General features: G+C 42.7%; 2 protein-coding genes across 5 annotated transcripts in view; one reads left to right on the plus strand and one right to left on the minus strand.

Annotated features, from left to right (window-relative positions):
* Positions 1 to 5462: 5462 nt before the first annotated feature.
* LYSMD4 (LysM domain containing 4) lies at positions 5463 to 11742 on the plus strand. Of its 4 annotated transcripts, none has more exons than XM_025437765.2 (3): positions 5463 to 5570; positions 6761 to 7053; positions 9307 to 11742. In XM_025437765.2, exons 2-3 carry the CDS (start codon positions 6769 to 6771, stop codon positions 9916 to 9918), a joined length of 897 nt encoding a protein of 298 aa, XP_025293550.1. In that variant the 5' UTR covers positions 5463 to 5570; positions 6761 to 6768; the 3' UTR covers positions 9919 to 11742. The 4 variants fall into 4 exon arrangements, with proteins under 4 accessions (XP_025293550.1, XP_048964380.1, XP_025293551.1 ...); XM_049108423.1 differs by lacking the exon at positions 5463 to 5570 and adding an exon at positions 5608 to 5714; XM_025437766.3 differs by lacking the exon at positions 5463 to 5570 and adding an exon at positions 5909 to 6314.
* MEF2A (myocyte enhancer factor 2A) overlaps positions 10719 to 17378 on the minus strand; it is a 189413-nt gene continuing 182753 nt past the window's right edge. The window contains exon 13 of the transcript XR_007409794.1: positions 10719 to 10857. The gene's annotated coding sequence lies outside the window, so the exon portion shown is untranslated. The remainder of the gene's footprint in view (positions 10858 to 17378) is intronic.

A 17378-nucleotide genomic window follows, 5' to 3' on the forward strand; every position in this document is an offset into this window, starting at 1 on the left:
CACCTCGTCCTAACCAGAGTAAATGTGCATGGCAAAGACAAGTCTAAAAAAGGAAGCACACATTAAAAAAAAGCTATTTTTTAAAGATTTTATTTATTTATTCATGAGAGACACAGAGAGAGAGGGAGAGACACAGGCAGAGGGAGAAGCAGGCTCCATGCAGGGAGCCTGATGTGGGACTCGATCCCAGGACTCCAGGATCATGCCCTGGGCTGAAGGGAGACGCCCAACTGCTGAGCCACCCAGGTGCCCCAAAAAGGCAATTATTAGTCCACCTAGGAATAATCACTACAGACATTGTGCCTTACTACCCTGAGATGTATGATTTGTAAACTGCTTGTTATTCATAAACATCCTTCCATGTGAATAACTGTTACTTCTACCAGATTATTTTACATGAATGTGCTTTATTTTGTTTCATAAGTGAGCTACATGAATTCAACCAAATCCCCTCCTGTTGGATATTGTGGGGCTTTTTCCCATCTTTCACAGTTAAGAACAGCCTTGTCACAAATCTTTGCACATGTCTACCTATTTCTTTGGCAAATTCCTAAACGTGGGAGACAAGATCAAAGCATATGCACAATGTAAAAGTTATTGCTACACAATGCTACAAATGTCCTGATTGAAACTCCTACCCACAGGGCCTGAGAGTACTCTTTCTCGACCTGTGTAACCATGCATTCTAATCCTTTCAGATTTGACTTTTTTCAGCTTCTTGCAGCTATTTGAATTTCCACTGATTTGACCATCGGTTAAGTTAACACCTTTCTTCAATGTGTATTTCTTTAGTGGATTATTTGCCACATTTGGCCAGTTTTTCTATGGAGTGTTGGGAGTGGTTTTTTTTCTAATTGAAATCTGAATGCTTTTTATATATTAAGGATATTGACATATCTAAGATAGCAAATAGCAAATATTTTTACTCAATTTGTTATGTGTTAATTTTTTAATAGTTGTTTTTTTCCATGCTAAATGGGATATCTTTTTTTTACCCCTACCACTCATCCATGAACAACTAGAGCTGTCTTGGATAACTCCATGCAGAGATCTGACAACTGTGTTGGCCTCTGTGATGAACTAGCAGCGTCTGCCAAGGCATGGGCAGGGAGAATTTGCCTTGCAGACAGTTCCAAAGAGAGGTGGAGGGTGTGTCCAAACTATGAAAAGGGAAGGGGTGTTCATAATAATTGTGCAAAGACACCAGATATAAGCTGAAAATGTTCCAGGCAGAAGGGATGTATGGCCATCCCAGACATAGGGAACAGCATCCTTAAGGAGGAGACCAAGGCCCAGAAGGCTGATGGGCCGCCTCCATGGGGGTCACACAGCTGGTAAGTGCAGAACTAACCTTGGACTCATTCATCTTCCATGCTTCAAGGCTACAGCTAACTCGCCCTCAGGCAAGCCCCCTGTGTCTGTAAAGTGAGAAGTTGAGGCTTAAGCAATTCTAATGACTTTGCCAATACAGATCTCTGCTCTCTTCCCACTGGAGTTTTAAAACATCTAGTGAAACTCAGCATCTGTTCCTTTCCATCTTCTGCTCTTCCAGGGAGAAGGCTAGTGTCTTAGCTTGGGCTGCCATAATGAAATACCACAGACTGGATGGCTTACACAACAGGAAGTTATGTGTCACAGTTCCAGAATCTGGAAATCCGAGATCAAGATCCATCAGGGTACAGATTCTAGTGAGGGCTCTCTTCCTGGCTTGCAGATAGTCACCTTCTCACTGTATCTCCACATGGTCTTTCCCCTGAGTGTGAGCAGGGAGAGAAAATAAGAGCAAGCTCTCTCTGCTGTTTCCTCTCACAATATAATTCTATCGGACCAAGGCCCCACCCTTATGACCTCTTTTAAACCTTAATTACTTTCTTATGGGCCCTCTGTCCAAATATAGTCATTTTAGGGGTTAGGATGTGAACTTAATTTAGCAGGGACACAATTCAGTCCACAGTAGGCTGACACAGGGGACAGGATGCTCTGGGCTTGGCAGGAGTTTCAGGGGCATCTGAGCAGGCCTGTCAGCTTGTGGAGGATTGATTGCAGCTTTTTCAGTGCCAGAGCAAGTGGGACTGTCCTTGGCAGATGCGACCCTGAAACACTTCAGAGGATGAGCCATGATGCTCCAAAACCTCCTCTCTGACCTCACCTGGGCCTGAGGAATTGCATCTCAGCCAGTCTAGCCATGGACCTGGAGAGAAAACTAAGGTATGTTTCTGAAGGAATTGTTCACCAAGCTTTAGCAGGCATCCTGCCTGGGCTGGGCCAGTAGATGGAGAAAGCAAAGCTGAGTTCTGCTCAGAAGCTTTTATAAGACCATGGGCTTTTTTTTTTAATATATTTTATTTATTTATTCATGAGAGAGAGAGAGAGAGAGAGAGAGGCAGAGACATAGGCAGAGGGAGAAGCAGGCTCCCTGCAGGGAACCTGAGGTTGGACTTGATCCCAGAACCCCAGGATCACGACTTGAGCTGAAAGCAGATGCTCAACCGCTGAGCCACCCAGGCACCCAAGACCATGGGCTTTTTGTCATCTGTCTGAGGTTGGATTCTGCCTCTTATACTGACTAGCTATGACATCTAAGACAAGTAACTTAATCTCTGTGCTCAGGTTTCTAAGTTAGGAATTTCAATAGCTGCTACTGACAGAAATCTTAATGTCTTTTTTTTATTTTTTTTTTAATTTATTTATGATAGTCACACAGAGAGAAAGAGAGAGGCAGAGACACAGGCAGAGTGAGAAGCAGGCTCCATGCACCGGGAGCCCGACGTGGGATTTGATCCTGGGTCTCCAGGATCGCGCCCTGGGCCAAAGGCAGGCGCTAAACCGCTGCGCCACCCAGGGATCCCGAAATCTTAATCTCTTAAACAACGGGGACATTTAGTTCTTTCCTGCCCACTTTCCATCTTTCTGCTTTGCCATCCTTAGCACGTGCTGTCTACCTTCTAGGCTGCCTCATGTCCAAGATGAATGCAGGCGCCCTAGCCATCATATGTTCATTCCAGTTAGCAGGGGGAAGGTAAGCAGAACACATATTTTACAGAGCTTTTCCAGGTGTCTGCTTTTTAAAAGTTTCAGAAGTCCGATCCAACATTTTCTCTTGTATCGTCTGAAATTTATTCAGGGTACACCCTGTTGCAAGGAAGACTAGAAGTGTAGTCTCAGCTTGGCACATTGCTGCCCCAAATAATATAGGGGTTCTTTTCTGAAGTGAAAGGTTAGAATGGATATTGGGTAGGTGTCTTGCAAATTCTGTTACAGTTTTTCTGTCTATAATTTGGAGATTGTAATAATACCTACCACACAAGAGTGTTGTGTTGTCTTATACCCAGTAGGGATTCAATATATGTTAGCTAAATTATTGTCTATCAAGAGAGAATGAAGTGGAAAAGGAAAATAATGTTGGTATTACTGTGAAGATAGTTTTGACCTCACAGACCCAATGAAAATGTTTCAAGGGATCTCCAGGACTCCAGATCACATTTTGAGAACTGCTGCTTAGAGAATCAGATTATTCTTGGATGGGCTCACTAACCAAGCTCCAGCACAGCAATGAAAGAACATACAACCATCCTTTTGCCTTTATGAAGTTCAGATAATTTTTGTTAACAGACACCTAGTTTTTCTTTTTCCAAGATCTAGCATAATCTGCAATGCTCTTTCTGTGTATGTCTTTGTCTTTGGTCATTTTTAGAAGTGTCAACTCCATGAAAGCTTGCCAGCTTTATTCGCTGCTGTGCTCCAGGGCTTGACATGTGGATGTAGATCCACATACAGAAACTCAACAATGTTGGAGTTTGCCGACACCCCATGCTCCTGGAAAACAGTGAAGGTTAAGACCTCCCCATCCCCACCCATCCATTGTGTTCTGGAAAATGGCTTATTACAAAGAACCACCCTTCCTTCCCCGTATGACTTAAGACTCACGGATGCACTCCTTGTTTACCTATGACTAGGCCAGTCACAGATCCCCTAGATTCTCTTTCTTTGTCTCTAGCTGAGCCTCGTGTCCCGACTGATCAGTCACAACAAAATGCTTGCTAACTAAAATTCCTTGAAGCCTCTCTCCTTCATCCAGGCCTCTAAATGGACTTTAGTCCACACTCAGCCTGAGCCAGCATACAGTCCCTCTTGAGAACAGGCTGGCCAGGGTCGAACGTTCTTGTATCTGCTATCCAGTTCTGCCCCCCTTTTGTCCTACTTCTCCACACCTGATTCTTTGCAGCCTTGCTTACTCCTCTCTATAAAAGAAAAGCCCTTTCTACCTAACTCTTGAGATGCTTACAGACCTTATAGTCAGAAGGTTTTCCCTATTGCAAGCCTTTTTCTCCCCTTGCAATAATCTTTTTGAATACAATCTCTCCTAAATCTGGATTTGTAAAAACATAAAAAAGTAAAAACTAAAAATAAATCTGGATTTGTTTTCATCTTTTTGTTTTGTGGTTTAATTTGATTACTACTGAGGTTTCATTTTTATTCCCTATTAACCATTTGTATACTTTGGCGAAATGTCTGTTCATGGTCCCCACTCATTTATCCACTGGGCTGTTAGTGACTTTCTCATCAATTTGATGAGGTTTGTCTCAATAAAGGATTTTTTGTGGTGTTTGTTGCATTTACTTTTCCCTGGTTACAGTTTGCTTTTTAATTTGGGTTTGCATTTTGGGTTGAAATTTTAAGCCTCTGTGCTTTAGTGTATGAGAATGTTCACCCCTTACTATTAAGCATAAGGAATCCCCCATCATCGACATTTGGTAAATTGTGTTATTTGTGCGGTGCTTGCGTGGCTCAGTGAAGGAGTGTCTGCCTTTACTCAGGTCATTATCCCGAGGTCCCGGGATGGAGTCCCTGCAGGGAGCCTGCTTCTCCCTCTGCCTATGTGTCTGCCTCTCTCTGTGTATCTCAAAAATAAAACAAAATAGTGTTATTTGTGGTCGGTGTTGTCGTGGTGTAGTGGTTTACACTGGTGGACTTCCCCATGATGGTGGGCAAGGAGGAGCAAACTCCTGTGGCGGTAAGGGCTCCTGTCGTGGAGACCCCCGGCCCACCAGGCCCAGCGCGGTGGGGGCTTCCAGCGGGGGGCCTCAGCAGGTGGCAGTCACTCTCCTGGGAACCCGCCCCCTCGTTTTGCACCGTTGATACAGAGGGCTAGGCCAAAGGCCTCTTCCACAGATGAGAAAGCTGAGGTTCACAGAAAGGTGGGGGAGAGAGGTAAGCGGTTTCGTAGCAGAAGCCAAAGCTGCCGCTGGGACGAGCGGATCCCTCGGCGACAGTCGGATCCGGGAGCTGGAGCCCCGCCCCTCCCGGCCCCGGCCCCGCCCCTCCCGGCCCGGCCCGCCCTCCCGGCCCCGGCCCCGCCTCTCCCGGCCCCGGCCCCGCCCCTCCCGGCCCCGCCCCGCCCCGCCCCGCGGGCCGCGTTTCCTGCGCTGACCTCTCAGCGGGCCCGCACGGCGCTGATTTCATTGGCTGCGTCGCCGTCCCCGCCCCCTGGAGACCTGCTGATTCTCGCAGCCAATCAGCAGGCGCGGTGGCGGCGGCGGCGGCGAGTCTCGGCGGATCTCGGCGCCGAGGTACCGGGGCCCGCAGGAGGGGCCGCGGGCCTGGGAGGGGGACCGCGGGGGCCCTCCGCGGCGTCGTGGCCGGGCGGCGCGAGCCTCCCCTCGGCCTCGGGGGCGGGCCGCGCTCCTGCGTCCGGAGGGGCGGCGACCGCCACGGTCCGGGGCTGGCTGGGGTTGCTGGGATGGAGGGCGGAGGGCGGAGGGCGGAGGGCGGGGTCGTGCCTTGGCGGAATGTGGGGGTCGCGTCCGTCTAAGTCTGGGGGCGGCCGCCGCCCTGCGCGGGAGGGGCTCTGAGGGAAAGCGGCGGGGCCCCTGGCGGGCCCTGAGCCCTGACGGGGAGGCGGGGCCCTGGGGCGCCGGCCGAGAGGGGAGAGGGGAGAGGGGGCGGGCGGCGCGGTCGCGCGGGGGCGCCGCTGGCTGCTCCCGGGGCTCCTACGGGCTCCACGACGGCTCTGGCGCGGCTGTCAGTCCCTGAGCCGGAGGTTTCGTGTTCCGGAACCTCATTCGGACAGTTCCAAGGGGGGAAAGCGGGTCGTGAGGCTTTTGCACTTGGCTGGAGGTGAACATGAAAACCAGACGTGGGATGTAATGAAGGCAAAGGGACCGGTGGAAAACTGGACGAATGTCTCAGTTGGACGAGAATTTTCTGCCCAGCTGGGCCCCCAATACTACGGTAATTCAAGCTTGCCTGTATTGGAAATCCGAGTATTTTATTCTGGATCTCATAAGCAAGCGCCCTCAGTCTTGACCTTCTTGGTGAGGATACTTTGCAATGTGTAAAGTATTGAACAAGAATTGTTTGGCACAAAAGTTCCGAGTTGCGAGGAAGCTGGGAACAGCCCTTCCCTCTCATTGCAAAGGATCCCAGCAGCTTCTTTACCCCTCTGAGACCAAAAAGAGAAGTTGTTTATCTGGTGGGTTTCGGGGAGGGACCAGCTATGGATGAGGGATAAGGGGGAAAGGAGGGATTCTTTGATTTTTCTCTGTAAGAAGTCTGCAGTCAGGGAAAAATGCTATTTGTACATGCTTCTCACCCTCCACCCCAACTAGCAGAGAACGCCCTTTCTGTACTGATGGTGTCTGCTGAATATTTATAATGGGTCAGGGAAAGGGGTCATCCCTAACCGGACACTTCTCTTTAGTGTAGCTGCAGAGGAATGAACGTACCTTATGTGGAATTAACCCTGGGGTTTGGTTTTCAGTTAAGAAAATGAGGCAGAAGGAAGTATTAACCAAGACCCTCCAAGGCCCCGCCATTGTCTGTAGGACTCCAACCAGCCACGTTTACATGTTTGAGAACAGTGGTGGGGACTCGGGGGACTCCTCTGAGGAAGAGTCCCACCATGTGGCTCTGCGGCCCCGGGGCAAGGAGCGCCACCAGAAGAAGGGTGCCCACCACCCTCGCCAGCCAGGAGCAGGGGACGTGGTGCTGCTGCAGCGGGAGCTGGTCCAGGAGGACAGCCTCAACAAGCTTGCTCTTCAGTATGGCTGCAAAGTAAGAAACCTCGCAGGTGAAGGTGTTCCCTGCCCCATGGTTCCTGTGTATTTCAGGAACTCACTGAAGCATGGGGGCCCTTGCTGCCCCTTCCTGGCCGCCTCTCCCCACCCCCAGCAAGGTGGTTTGGAGAGGCCTGTTGTAGCAGTAGAAGACTCTTCCCACCTAGCCAGAGCTGGAAGGCAGGTGGAAGCACTTTCAATTCTGAACCTTGGGATCATGAAAAGTGAGGGTTAGGAGTCTCATGTGTTGGAGCAGTTCCCAATCTACAAAGTACTTCTCTCCCTGTCCCTCCAAACTGAATTCTGGAATTTTTTTTTTAAGTAGGCTCCACACCCAGTGCAGGGCTTGAACTTGGCGACCCTGAGATCAAGACCTGGGCCGAGATCAAGAGTCAGATGCTCAACTGACTGAACCACCCAGGTGTCCCCCAAAGACAAACTTTTTTTTTTTTTCTTTTTCTTTTGAGCACATTTTATTTAAGACCTACTAGGGTCAAAGATGCCAGGCAGAATTTATCCAAGATTTGTTTGCTAGGCTTGCTTTTCTCACTACTTCTCATTTTCTGACCCTTTCTTGCTGGTTGTACCTTATTTGGTCAAATTTTACAGTCTCTCACTTAAAACTGCATGATCTAGCCTTTGTACACTGTGTATCTATATAACCCTGTTTCTCTCTTTAATTATGTTTTTAGCATTCAGAGTGATTAACATGGCAAAGTAAGTAGGAAAAGTATTTACAGAATTGCTGCATTTTCTCCTAGATTGAAACTATTTATTTCATTTTGCTAATTACGCTGTTACAACTTTCCATGGCCTCCCCTAAGGCTGTCTAACCAATTTATTTTAAAAATCTTTTCCTCCTTAGTTTCTTGTCATTTATCTAACAAGGCTCAAATGGTTAAACACATTTTATAGGATGTTGTGGTATTTCCCAGAGGAAATAAACAGGCTGGTCTCTAGGGACACATAGTGTCTCAATTGTACTGAGATTTATATTTGACTCTCTTAATAAGCTTCTGTAGGCATACTATATGGTTTATGGAACATGGGCTGAAAATGAATCTGACCCTACACTGAGTGGATGCAGTGGGCTTCTTGGAATAGTGACGTTTAATAAATCTGTGAAGATTATAATATATATATAATGCCTCTGATAAGTAACCATTTTCCAATTTAAAGTAAATTTGGGTGTCATTTTATTAAGGGAAAAAAACAGGTCTCAAGAACCTTATGCTTTAGTTTCAGGACATGATAAATTAACAATGTCCACCAGCCCAATTCAGTTAGATGATAAAAACAATTACTCAAGTGAAGTAATGGAGATGATTGATTTGAATCAGGTGCTACCTAAAGGTCTTTTGATTTTATTTACACTCTAGTTAAAGTGGGCTCATGAGTTAAAACCCATTTCTGATGCTTTCAGTAAGTTCCAAACGTTAGCTTGAGGGAGGGTTTATCTTTGACTTACATTCTGCACCACCCCTCCCTCAAGATTGTGGAAGGAATTTGTTAGTGAACTTTGTTACCGTATAAAACTCTTAGTGGTGTTCCTTTCTCTTCCAGTCCTAATATTGGAACAGAGGGTTTCAGTCCATATTTTCCAACTTCATTTGTGATTCTCTGTAGGTTTCTAATTCTAAGTATTGTGAAATCCTCAGTGTATTAACTCTAGATTGCATTTATTTAAACAATAAGTTTATATGCCATACAGTACTTCTGGGCAAGAAAACATGGTAGAATCACGAGAACATACCTCTTAAAACATTATTACTGTTAAAGTAGGTTCTGAGTGTCTGTGGAGCTGCCTGAGGCTTCCTGTTTGGAGATTGCCAATGTAATCAGCTACTAAATTGGGTCTTGTTGTGGGGAGGGAAGTCAGCCAGATGGGGGCACTGTTGTCTCAAAAGTTAAAAGAAATACAAAGGACTATTGCTTTTTCAGTGCCCTGGTTGGGTTTCACCTAAAAACATTTTGTTGCAGTCATACTTTAAACAAACACTGTTTTCCAAAACTGATTTACGTTATTATACTTGTTAATATGTATGGAAATGTGATGATTAAGCTATGCATTTAGGCTGAGTTAAAGCCAAAAATCAGTTATTCAGCCTAAACTGATTTTGTGTATAGGTGCAGTATTCATCAGATTCCTAAGCGGGGTGGGCTTGGATTGTCTTCCAGAAAGAGCTGCTTTTTTTTTGATATTCTAAGGAGTTTACATATTTTGTGATGTTTGTCTTCATGGCTTCCCTAGGTCGCAGATATCAAGAAAGTCAACAACTTCATCAGAGAACAAGACTTATATGCTTTGAAATCTATTAAGATTCCGGTGAAAAATCATGGGATCCTAACAGAGACCCACAAAGAACTCAGACCCCTCCTGAGCCCATCCTCAGAGACAAGAGTGACCTTCGAGGAGCAGCCAGATCCAGACAGAGCGGCTGTAGGCACCGGTGCCCTGTCCAGCCCACTGACAGATTTCTTTAAGGGCATTGACCAGAATATTGAGCGTGCAGTGCAGTCAGAAATCTTTTTAAATGAAAGTTACTGTGTAGAGACCTCCAGTCAGCCGCTGCTTCCAGCTCCTCCGAAGACCTTGACAAATGGTGCAGACTGTGGAATTCAGTGGTGGAATGCTGTTTTTATCATGCTTCTAATTGGGATTGTTTTACCAGTGTTTTATTTGGTCTATTTTAAAATGCAGTCTACTGGCGAGATCCCCAGTAGCTGGAACACAACTACTGTCCCCAATGGCTCGATGGCTATGAGTGCAATTCCAGGGCAAGCCCCCAAATTAGCAGTTCCGGTGCCAACCATCCCCTCTTCAGATGGCCATTTCAGTCCAACCACCCGGGCAGGGAACTAGCTCTTGTCATTTCTAAAGAATCAGGCCAGAGTCAGCATTTGACTTTCTGATGTGTATCACCTGACTTCGGCCATCTCCTAAGGTGCTGCATTTCCTTTTCTGTGACCTATGGACACATCTCAGAAGCCACTATTGTGTTCCCCATAACACTCACCTGGGGAATAGGCTCTCCTAATCCAAGGCTGTGGGGACCAAAGCACCAGCACCCTCGGCCCTCTACATCCAGAAGGTACAGCAAGAGAGACACTTACACGTGACACATGGCGTTTCTTGAAGGTACATAGTGGACTGGCACTGCGTGGGTCCCCACATTCGATTTATTTAGAAGTTGAGGAGCAGCATTGGACCTTCAGTGTGGGAGCCTCTGGGGTTCACTTTAGTCACTTGGCTGCAAGGTCTCCTGCCTGCTGGGAAGAGATGACTGGCTGTGACAAATGATGTTCTTTGTCTCCCTGGCAAAGGTGCTGTCCAGTAGTGGTGAACATCACCCTGTTTTGGAGTATACAAATTATAACAAGCTCTGTTTCATAGTTGTCCCACCAGTTAGCCTTTTTGAGGCCGTGTCACTTCCAAAATTTCAAAAGCCCTAAATCCGAATTACTCTAATGTTGTGTAAATGGCAGTTCTGTTCCTTGTACTTCTAGAACTACTTAGCGATCCACAGGCCTACTTTTAAGCTGCTGCATATCGTGGCCAGCACTTCCTGGCCAGAACATTTGGAGGCTGTTGCTCAGTTTCACCAGAGGTGCATCCCCACCCCAGTGGCTAACCAGATTACCTGTTAGCATTTTTGGAAAGAATTCCTGTTGGTCAGTGTCTGGAGCTAAGTAGATACAAAGAGAAAGATGAGTGTGCCTATCACCGAGATCCCAACATGTGACACTTCTGGATGAACAGTCATCAGTCCAGCATTGCTGAGAGCAGCAGTCTTGAGTGTACCTGTAAGGGAGGTACAGGGAGAATGAGTGTGCTTCCTCCTGCTTCCCTGACTAATCTTAGGAAGTCTAGAGCCATTGCCCCAGAAGGGGGCTCGGTGTTTTTCCTTGGGTAAATACACTTTAGATAGTGTAGCTCATGGTGTTAAAAGACCAAACCACTTAATGGAGGCGACCCTTGCTGTGAAGGCCATAAATAGAGAGGTCAGGCTCCCATCAGCCTGAGGTTTTCCCATCTCCTACACTGCTGCAGTCATGCTGGAGGCTCACGGGGGGTGTGGGTCAGCCTCTGAAGCCATGCAGGGCAAAAGCCTGTTTGGATAGAGCCCATCTTGGTCCCATGGAAGCGTGGAAATGGGCTTACATGGCTGATGGCTGAGGCTCAGAGAAGCCTGCCACCAGGGAGGAAAACACACTGCACAAATGCTGAGCTTTGAGCGTGATTTATGTCATTCATCAGGCCTAGAGATAAATTGAGAAGATGTCATGTAAGAGGAGGCGAGTAGGGCAGAAGAGTACTTAAAATGGGCTTCTGGTTTTTCTCTTCTCAGCTATGTGAAAAGCAATTTGCTCTTGGTTTGATTAGTAAATTTAAAGAATCTTCAAAAGTAAATCTTTTCTTCAAAACCAAAATGATCTTCAGGATAAAATGACTTTGTTAATCTTTGCTGCAGGAAATGTTTTGATCATGTGAATGCTTTTCCAGCCAAATGTTTGTACTCCCTGTGCCCCTGGAGGCTACAGGTTTCTCTAACACATCACCATTAACTTCGTTCGCCAGGCAGAGCTCGGAGTCTCATGGGAAAATGGCTTCTGTCAAGCTAAGAATAAGTATCTGTATCCTTTACTTTTTAAAATGAAATAAAATAATTTCTTCTGTGAAGGAAAATTGATTTTTTTTTTTTTTTAAAAATATGGAGAGGGTGGTAATTCAGAATTGAAAGATGGACAACAGTGTTGGAGAATATGGAGGTGAGGCCTGCCCAGGGCTTGTGCTCAAGGTTACCCCAACAGGTGAAGAACAGAAGTGGTAAACAGCACAGTCCTGTGGATTGCTCTGTATAATGTGCCTTAAAGTGGTTTTATTAAGTATGTGTAAGAGATACTGTGAAGCTCACTTTCTACACATTTTGCTACATTTTTGGTGTCTTAGGAGTTAACGTTTTAAATAAATAGATTTGATAGGTAGTGTTCGGTCATTTTGACTGAACTATAGTACCCAATGTTGTGGACACTGAGGGAATTTGTCGTCAGGCAAACGATGCTCCCTTTTTACTTTGGGATGGCAGAGACTAAGCAGAAGTCTCAGGTTTAGAGCAGGACTGCCCAGCCAAGGCCATGACACAGTCCTTCCTCGGGAGGTAGTTCTTTAAATTGCCTCTGTTAATAGTGAAGTAGGCCTGAGGTTGAGGGAGAATGATAAAGGTTCTTCTTTCTCTGCATCCACACCAGCATCTGTCATCTCTTGTCTTTTTGATGAGAGCCAGTCTAACAGACATGAGGTGATGTCTCATTGTGGTTTTGATCTGCATTTCCCTAATAATTATGGTAAGCACCTTTTCATGTACCTGTTGGCTGTTTGTATAACTTATTTGGGAAAATGTCTATTCAGAAGTTTTGCCCATTTTTAAACTTTATATATATACACATATATATATACATACATATATATAATTTACTGCTGAGTTGTGTGAGCTCTATATATTTTGGCTATTAACTCTTTATTGGATACATGATTTACCAGTATTTTCCCCCATTCTTTAGGTTGTCTTCATTTTGTTGATTGTTTCTTTTGCTCTGCAGAAGCTTTTTAGTTTGATATAGTCCCACTTGTTTATTTTTGCTTCTGTTTTCCTTACGCTTTTGGTGTCATAATCCAGAAAATCATTGCCAAGACCATTGTCAAGGAACTTACCACCTATGATTTTTTCTAGGAGTTTTATGGTTTCTGGTGTTACAGTCAAGTCTTTTTTAGTTAATTTTTGTGAGTGGAAAAAGGTAGGGGTCTGCTTTCATTCTTTTACACATGAATATTGATTTTCTCAGCACCATTTATTGAGGAGAGTGCCTTTTCTCCATTGAGTATACTTGGCTCCCTTCTCAATATGACTATACATGCATGGATGTATTTCTGTGTTCTCATTTCTCTTCTGTTGGTTTGTATCTGTTCTAATGCCAGCACCATACTGTTTTAATTACTATAGCTTTATAATATAGTTTGAAATCAGGAAGTGTGGTGTCCTGCTTTGTACTTCTTTCTTAGGATTCCTTTGGCTATTCAGAGTCTTTTGTCCTTCCATATAAATTTTAGGTGTTTTTTTCTACTTCTGTAAAATTTGCCATTGGAATCTTAACAGGAATAGCATTGAATCTATAGATGGCTTTGAGTAATATGGAAATGTAAACAATATTCGATTTCCCCAACCCATGAACACAGGATACCTTTCTGTTTATTTTTATCTTCTTTCATTAATGTTTTGTAGTGCTCAATGTAGAGATCTTTCACCTCCTTGGTTAAATTTATTCTTAAATATGTAATTGTTTTTGATACTGTAAATGGGATAGCTTTCTTTATTTCTTTTCAGATAATTCATTGTTAGTGTATAGACAAGCTACTGGTTTTATATGTTAATTTTGTATCCTAGAATTTTACTGAATTCATTGATTAGATCTAACAGGTTTTTTTTTATGGTGTCTTTATATTAAAAAAAAAGGTAAAATTGTATCTATTTGTAGATACATCTATTTGTAGATGACATGATCCTAAATGGATTTTATATATATAAAATCATGTCATCTACAAATAGATGTATCTACAAATAGATACAATTTTACTTTTTTTTTTTTTTTTTCAATTTTCTGCCTTTTATTTATTTATTTATTTATTTTTCTTGCCTGATCACTCTGGCTTGGGCTTCCAGTACTATGTTGAATAAGCACCATTGTTTTGTTCCTGAGCTCAGGGAAAAAAAGCTTTCACTCCATCATTAGGCATAGTGTTAGCTGTGGAGTTGTCATATAGGGCCTTTATTATGTTGAGATACCTTCCTCTTATACCTAATTTGTTGTTAAGAATTTTTATCATGAGCAGATGTTGAATTTTGTCAAATGTTTTTTCTCCATCTATTGAAAGGATCATATGATTTTTGTCCTTCATTTTATTAATAAGGTATACCACATTGATTTGCGTATGTTAGACTACCTTCCATCCCTGGAATAAATCCCACTTGATCATGGTGAATGATCTCTATAATGTACTGCTGAATTTGTTTTGCTGGTATTTTATTGAGAATTTTTGCACCTATATTCATAGGGGTATTGGCCTATAGTGTCCTTTTCTGGCTTTGATATCAGGTAATGCTGGCTTCTTAAAATTAGTTTGGAAATGTTCTCTCCTCTCTCTTAAGTTTGAGAAGGTTTGGCATTAATTCTTTAAATGTTTATCTTTTTCAAACAAACCTTTTCAACAAACCTTTTAAAGGTTTATCTTTTCAAAGAACCAGTTCTTTTATTAATCTTTTCCATTGTTTTCCTATTCTCTATTTCATTTATCTGCTCTAATCTTTATGTCCTTCTTTCTGCTAACATTGTGTTTACTGTGTTCTTCTTCTAGTTTCTTAAAATGTTAAATGTTTATTTAAGATCATTCCTGTTTCTTAAAGTAGGTGCTTGTTGCTATGAATTTTCTTTTTCTTTTTAAGATTTTATTTATTCCTGAGACAGAGAGAGAGAGAGGCAGAGACACAGGCAGAGGGAGAAGCAGGTAGAGAGAGAAGCAGGCTCCATGCAGGAAGCCCGACATGGGACTCAATCCCAGGTCTCTAGGATCACACCCTGGGCTGAAGGCAGCACTAAACTGCTGAGCCACCCGGGCTGCCCTGAATTTTCTTTTAAGAACAACTTTTGCAGTTGTATTCCATAAATTTTGGTATGTTGTGTTTCCATTTTCGTTTGTTGCAGGATACTTTTTATTCCCTTTAATTTCCTCTTTGATCCATTTGTTGTTCAGAAGAGTGGTATTTAATTTTCATTTATCCATGAATTTTCCAGTTTTCTTCCTATTATTGATTTCCAATTTCATACCATTATGTTCAGAGAAGATACTTAATATGATTTTAATCTTCTTGAACTTGCTTAGACTTGTTTTGTGGCCTAATATATGGTCTGTCCTAGAAAATGTTCCATTGGTGATTGACAGGAATGTGTACTCTCCTGTTGTAGGATAATAATGTTCTGTATATATGTTAGGTTCATTTGGTCTATAGTAGGATAATAATGTTCTGTATATATGTTAGGTTCATTTGGTCTATAGTGTTGTTCAAATCCAATTTTTTTTTATTGATTCTCTGGATCTATATTATTGAAAGTGAGGTATTAAAAGTCTCCAACAATTACTGTATTTCTGTTTATTTCTCCTTTATCCTCTGTTTTGCCTTATATGTTTAGGTGCTCCAATGTTGGATGCATAAACATTTGCCATTTTATATCTTTTTGGTGGATTGACCCCTTTATCATTACGTAATGATCCTCTGTGTCTCTTGCCATTTTTAGTAAGTCTCTTTTGTTTGGTGTAAGCACAACTATCCCTGTTTTGTTGTTTTTGTTTGGTTACTGTTTGCTTGAAATATCTTTTTCCATCCTTTCACTCATAGTCTGTGTCTTTGAGGCTAAAGTGAGTCTCTGGTAGGCAGCATATCATTGGGTCTTGTAGTTTTCTTTTCTTTTCTTTTCTTTTCTTTTCTTTTCTTTTCTTTCTTCTTTCTTTCTTTCTTTCTTTCTCCATTCAGCTATTTTATGTCTTGTGGCTGAAGAATTTAATCCACATATGTTTAAGGCAATTATTGATAAGTAATTGCCTATTTCATTAATTGCTATTTCATTAACTATTTTCTGGCTATTTTATAGATCCATTATTCCTTGTTTCTTATCCTACTGTCTTGTTTTGTAATTTGGAGACTTTTGGTATCAGTATGCTTTGAATTCTTTATCATATTATTTTTTGTGATAACTACAGGTTTTCCTGTTGTGGCTACCACAAGGCTTACATACCTTAGAATTATAACACCTTGGGGCACCGGAGTGGCTCAGTCAAGCATCTGCCCTCAGGTGAGGTCATGATCTTGGAGTCCTGGGATTGAGCCCCACAATGGGCTCTCTGCTCAGCAGGGAGTCTGCTTCTCCTTCTCCCTCTGTGATGTCTCTCACTCTTGCTTGTGCACTCTCTCTCTCTCTCTCTTTCTCTCTTTCTCAATCAATAAATATATATATATATATATATTTAAGATTTTATTTATTCATGAGAGAGAGAGAGGCAGAGATACAGGCAGAGGGAGAAGCAGGCTCCATGCAGGGAGCCTGACGTGGGACTCAATCCCAGGTCTCCAGGATCACGCCCTGGACTGAGGTGGCGCCACACCACTGAGCCACCTGGGCTGCCCTAAAATATTTATTTTTTTAATTTTTAATATTTTATTTATTTATTCATGAGAGAGACAGAAAGAGAGAGGCAGAGACATAGGCAGAGGGAGAAGCAGGCTCCATGCAGGGAGCCGGATGTGGGGCTTGATCCCAGGACTCAAGGAACCTGAGTCAAAGGCAGACACTCAACCACTGAGCCACCCAGGCGTCCCTAAAATATTTTTTAAAAAGAATTATAACACCTTATTTTAAACTGATAACAATTTAACTTCCATAACATTCCTAGGCTACACTTTTACTTCTTTCTTACATTTTAGGTTATTGATGTTAAGATTTACATATTTTTATATTGTTTAACCAATAACATCATAATTATGGTTATTTTTACTATTTTTTTTTATCTTTTAGAGCTGTAAGTGAATTATGCATCACAATTACTGTTTTTTACAGAATCTAATTTTGACTATACATTTACCATTACCAGATAGTTTTGTGTTACTTTCTTATTTTTTATCATGTTAATCAGCTCCTTTTAATTTCACTAAAGAAATCCCTTTAACATTTCTTGGAAGGCAGGTTTAGTGGTGATGAATTCCCTCAGCTTTTGTTTAGGAAAGTATAGCTCTCCATTTCTGGAGGACAATTTTGCTGGGTATAGTATTCTTGGCTGACAATTTTTTTCTTTCAGTATTGTAAATATATCATCCCTGGCCTGAAATATTTCTGTCGAGAAATCTGCTGGTAGTCTTATGGGGATTCCATTGTATGTAACTTCTTTTTATTGCTGCTATGACAATTTTTTGTCTTTGTCTTTTGACATTTTATTATAATATGGCACAGTGTAGTGAACCTATTCAGGTTCAACCTATTTTTCATCAAGTCTACCTACTTAGTTTATTTTTGGGTTGTCCAACATAGTTTATAAAAATTTTTATTGTGGTAAAATTTTGTAACATATACCATTTAAGTGTACAATTCCATTTTATTAAGTACATTTAGTCTTGTGCAACCATCACCACTATTCATTTCCAGAACTTTCATCTTCCCAGACAGAAACTCATTTATTAAAGACTCTCATTTTCCCCTTCCCCCAGCCCCTGGTAGACC

This window comes from Canis lupus, chromosome 3 (genome assembly GCF_003254725.2).
Source record: "Canis lupus dingo isolate Sandy chromosome 3, ASM325472v2, whole genome shotgun sequence".
In the NCBI taxonomy this organism is placed as follows: domain Eukaryota; kingdom Metazoa; phylum Chordata; class Mammalia; order Carnivora; family Canidae; genus Canis; species Canis lupus.

What these genes read in the sequence shown, in the direction of transcription:
- LYSMD4 (XM_025437764.3), top strand. Translation starts at nt 6,147, where the DNA reads ATGAAGGCAAAGGGACCGGTGGAAAACTGGACGAATGTCTCAGTTGGA. An exon ending in GCTGGGCCCCCAATACTACG is followed by an intron (nt 6,232 to 6,760) that starts GTAATTCAAGCT and finishes TTTGGTTTTCAG; the next exon opens with TTAAGAAAATGAGGCAGAAG. An exon ending in CTCTTCAGTATGGCTGCAAA is followed by an intron (nt 7,054 to 9,306) that starts GTAAGAAACCTC and finishes TGGCTTCCCTAG; the next exon opens with GTCGCAGATATCAAGAAAGT.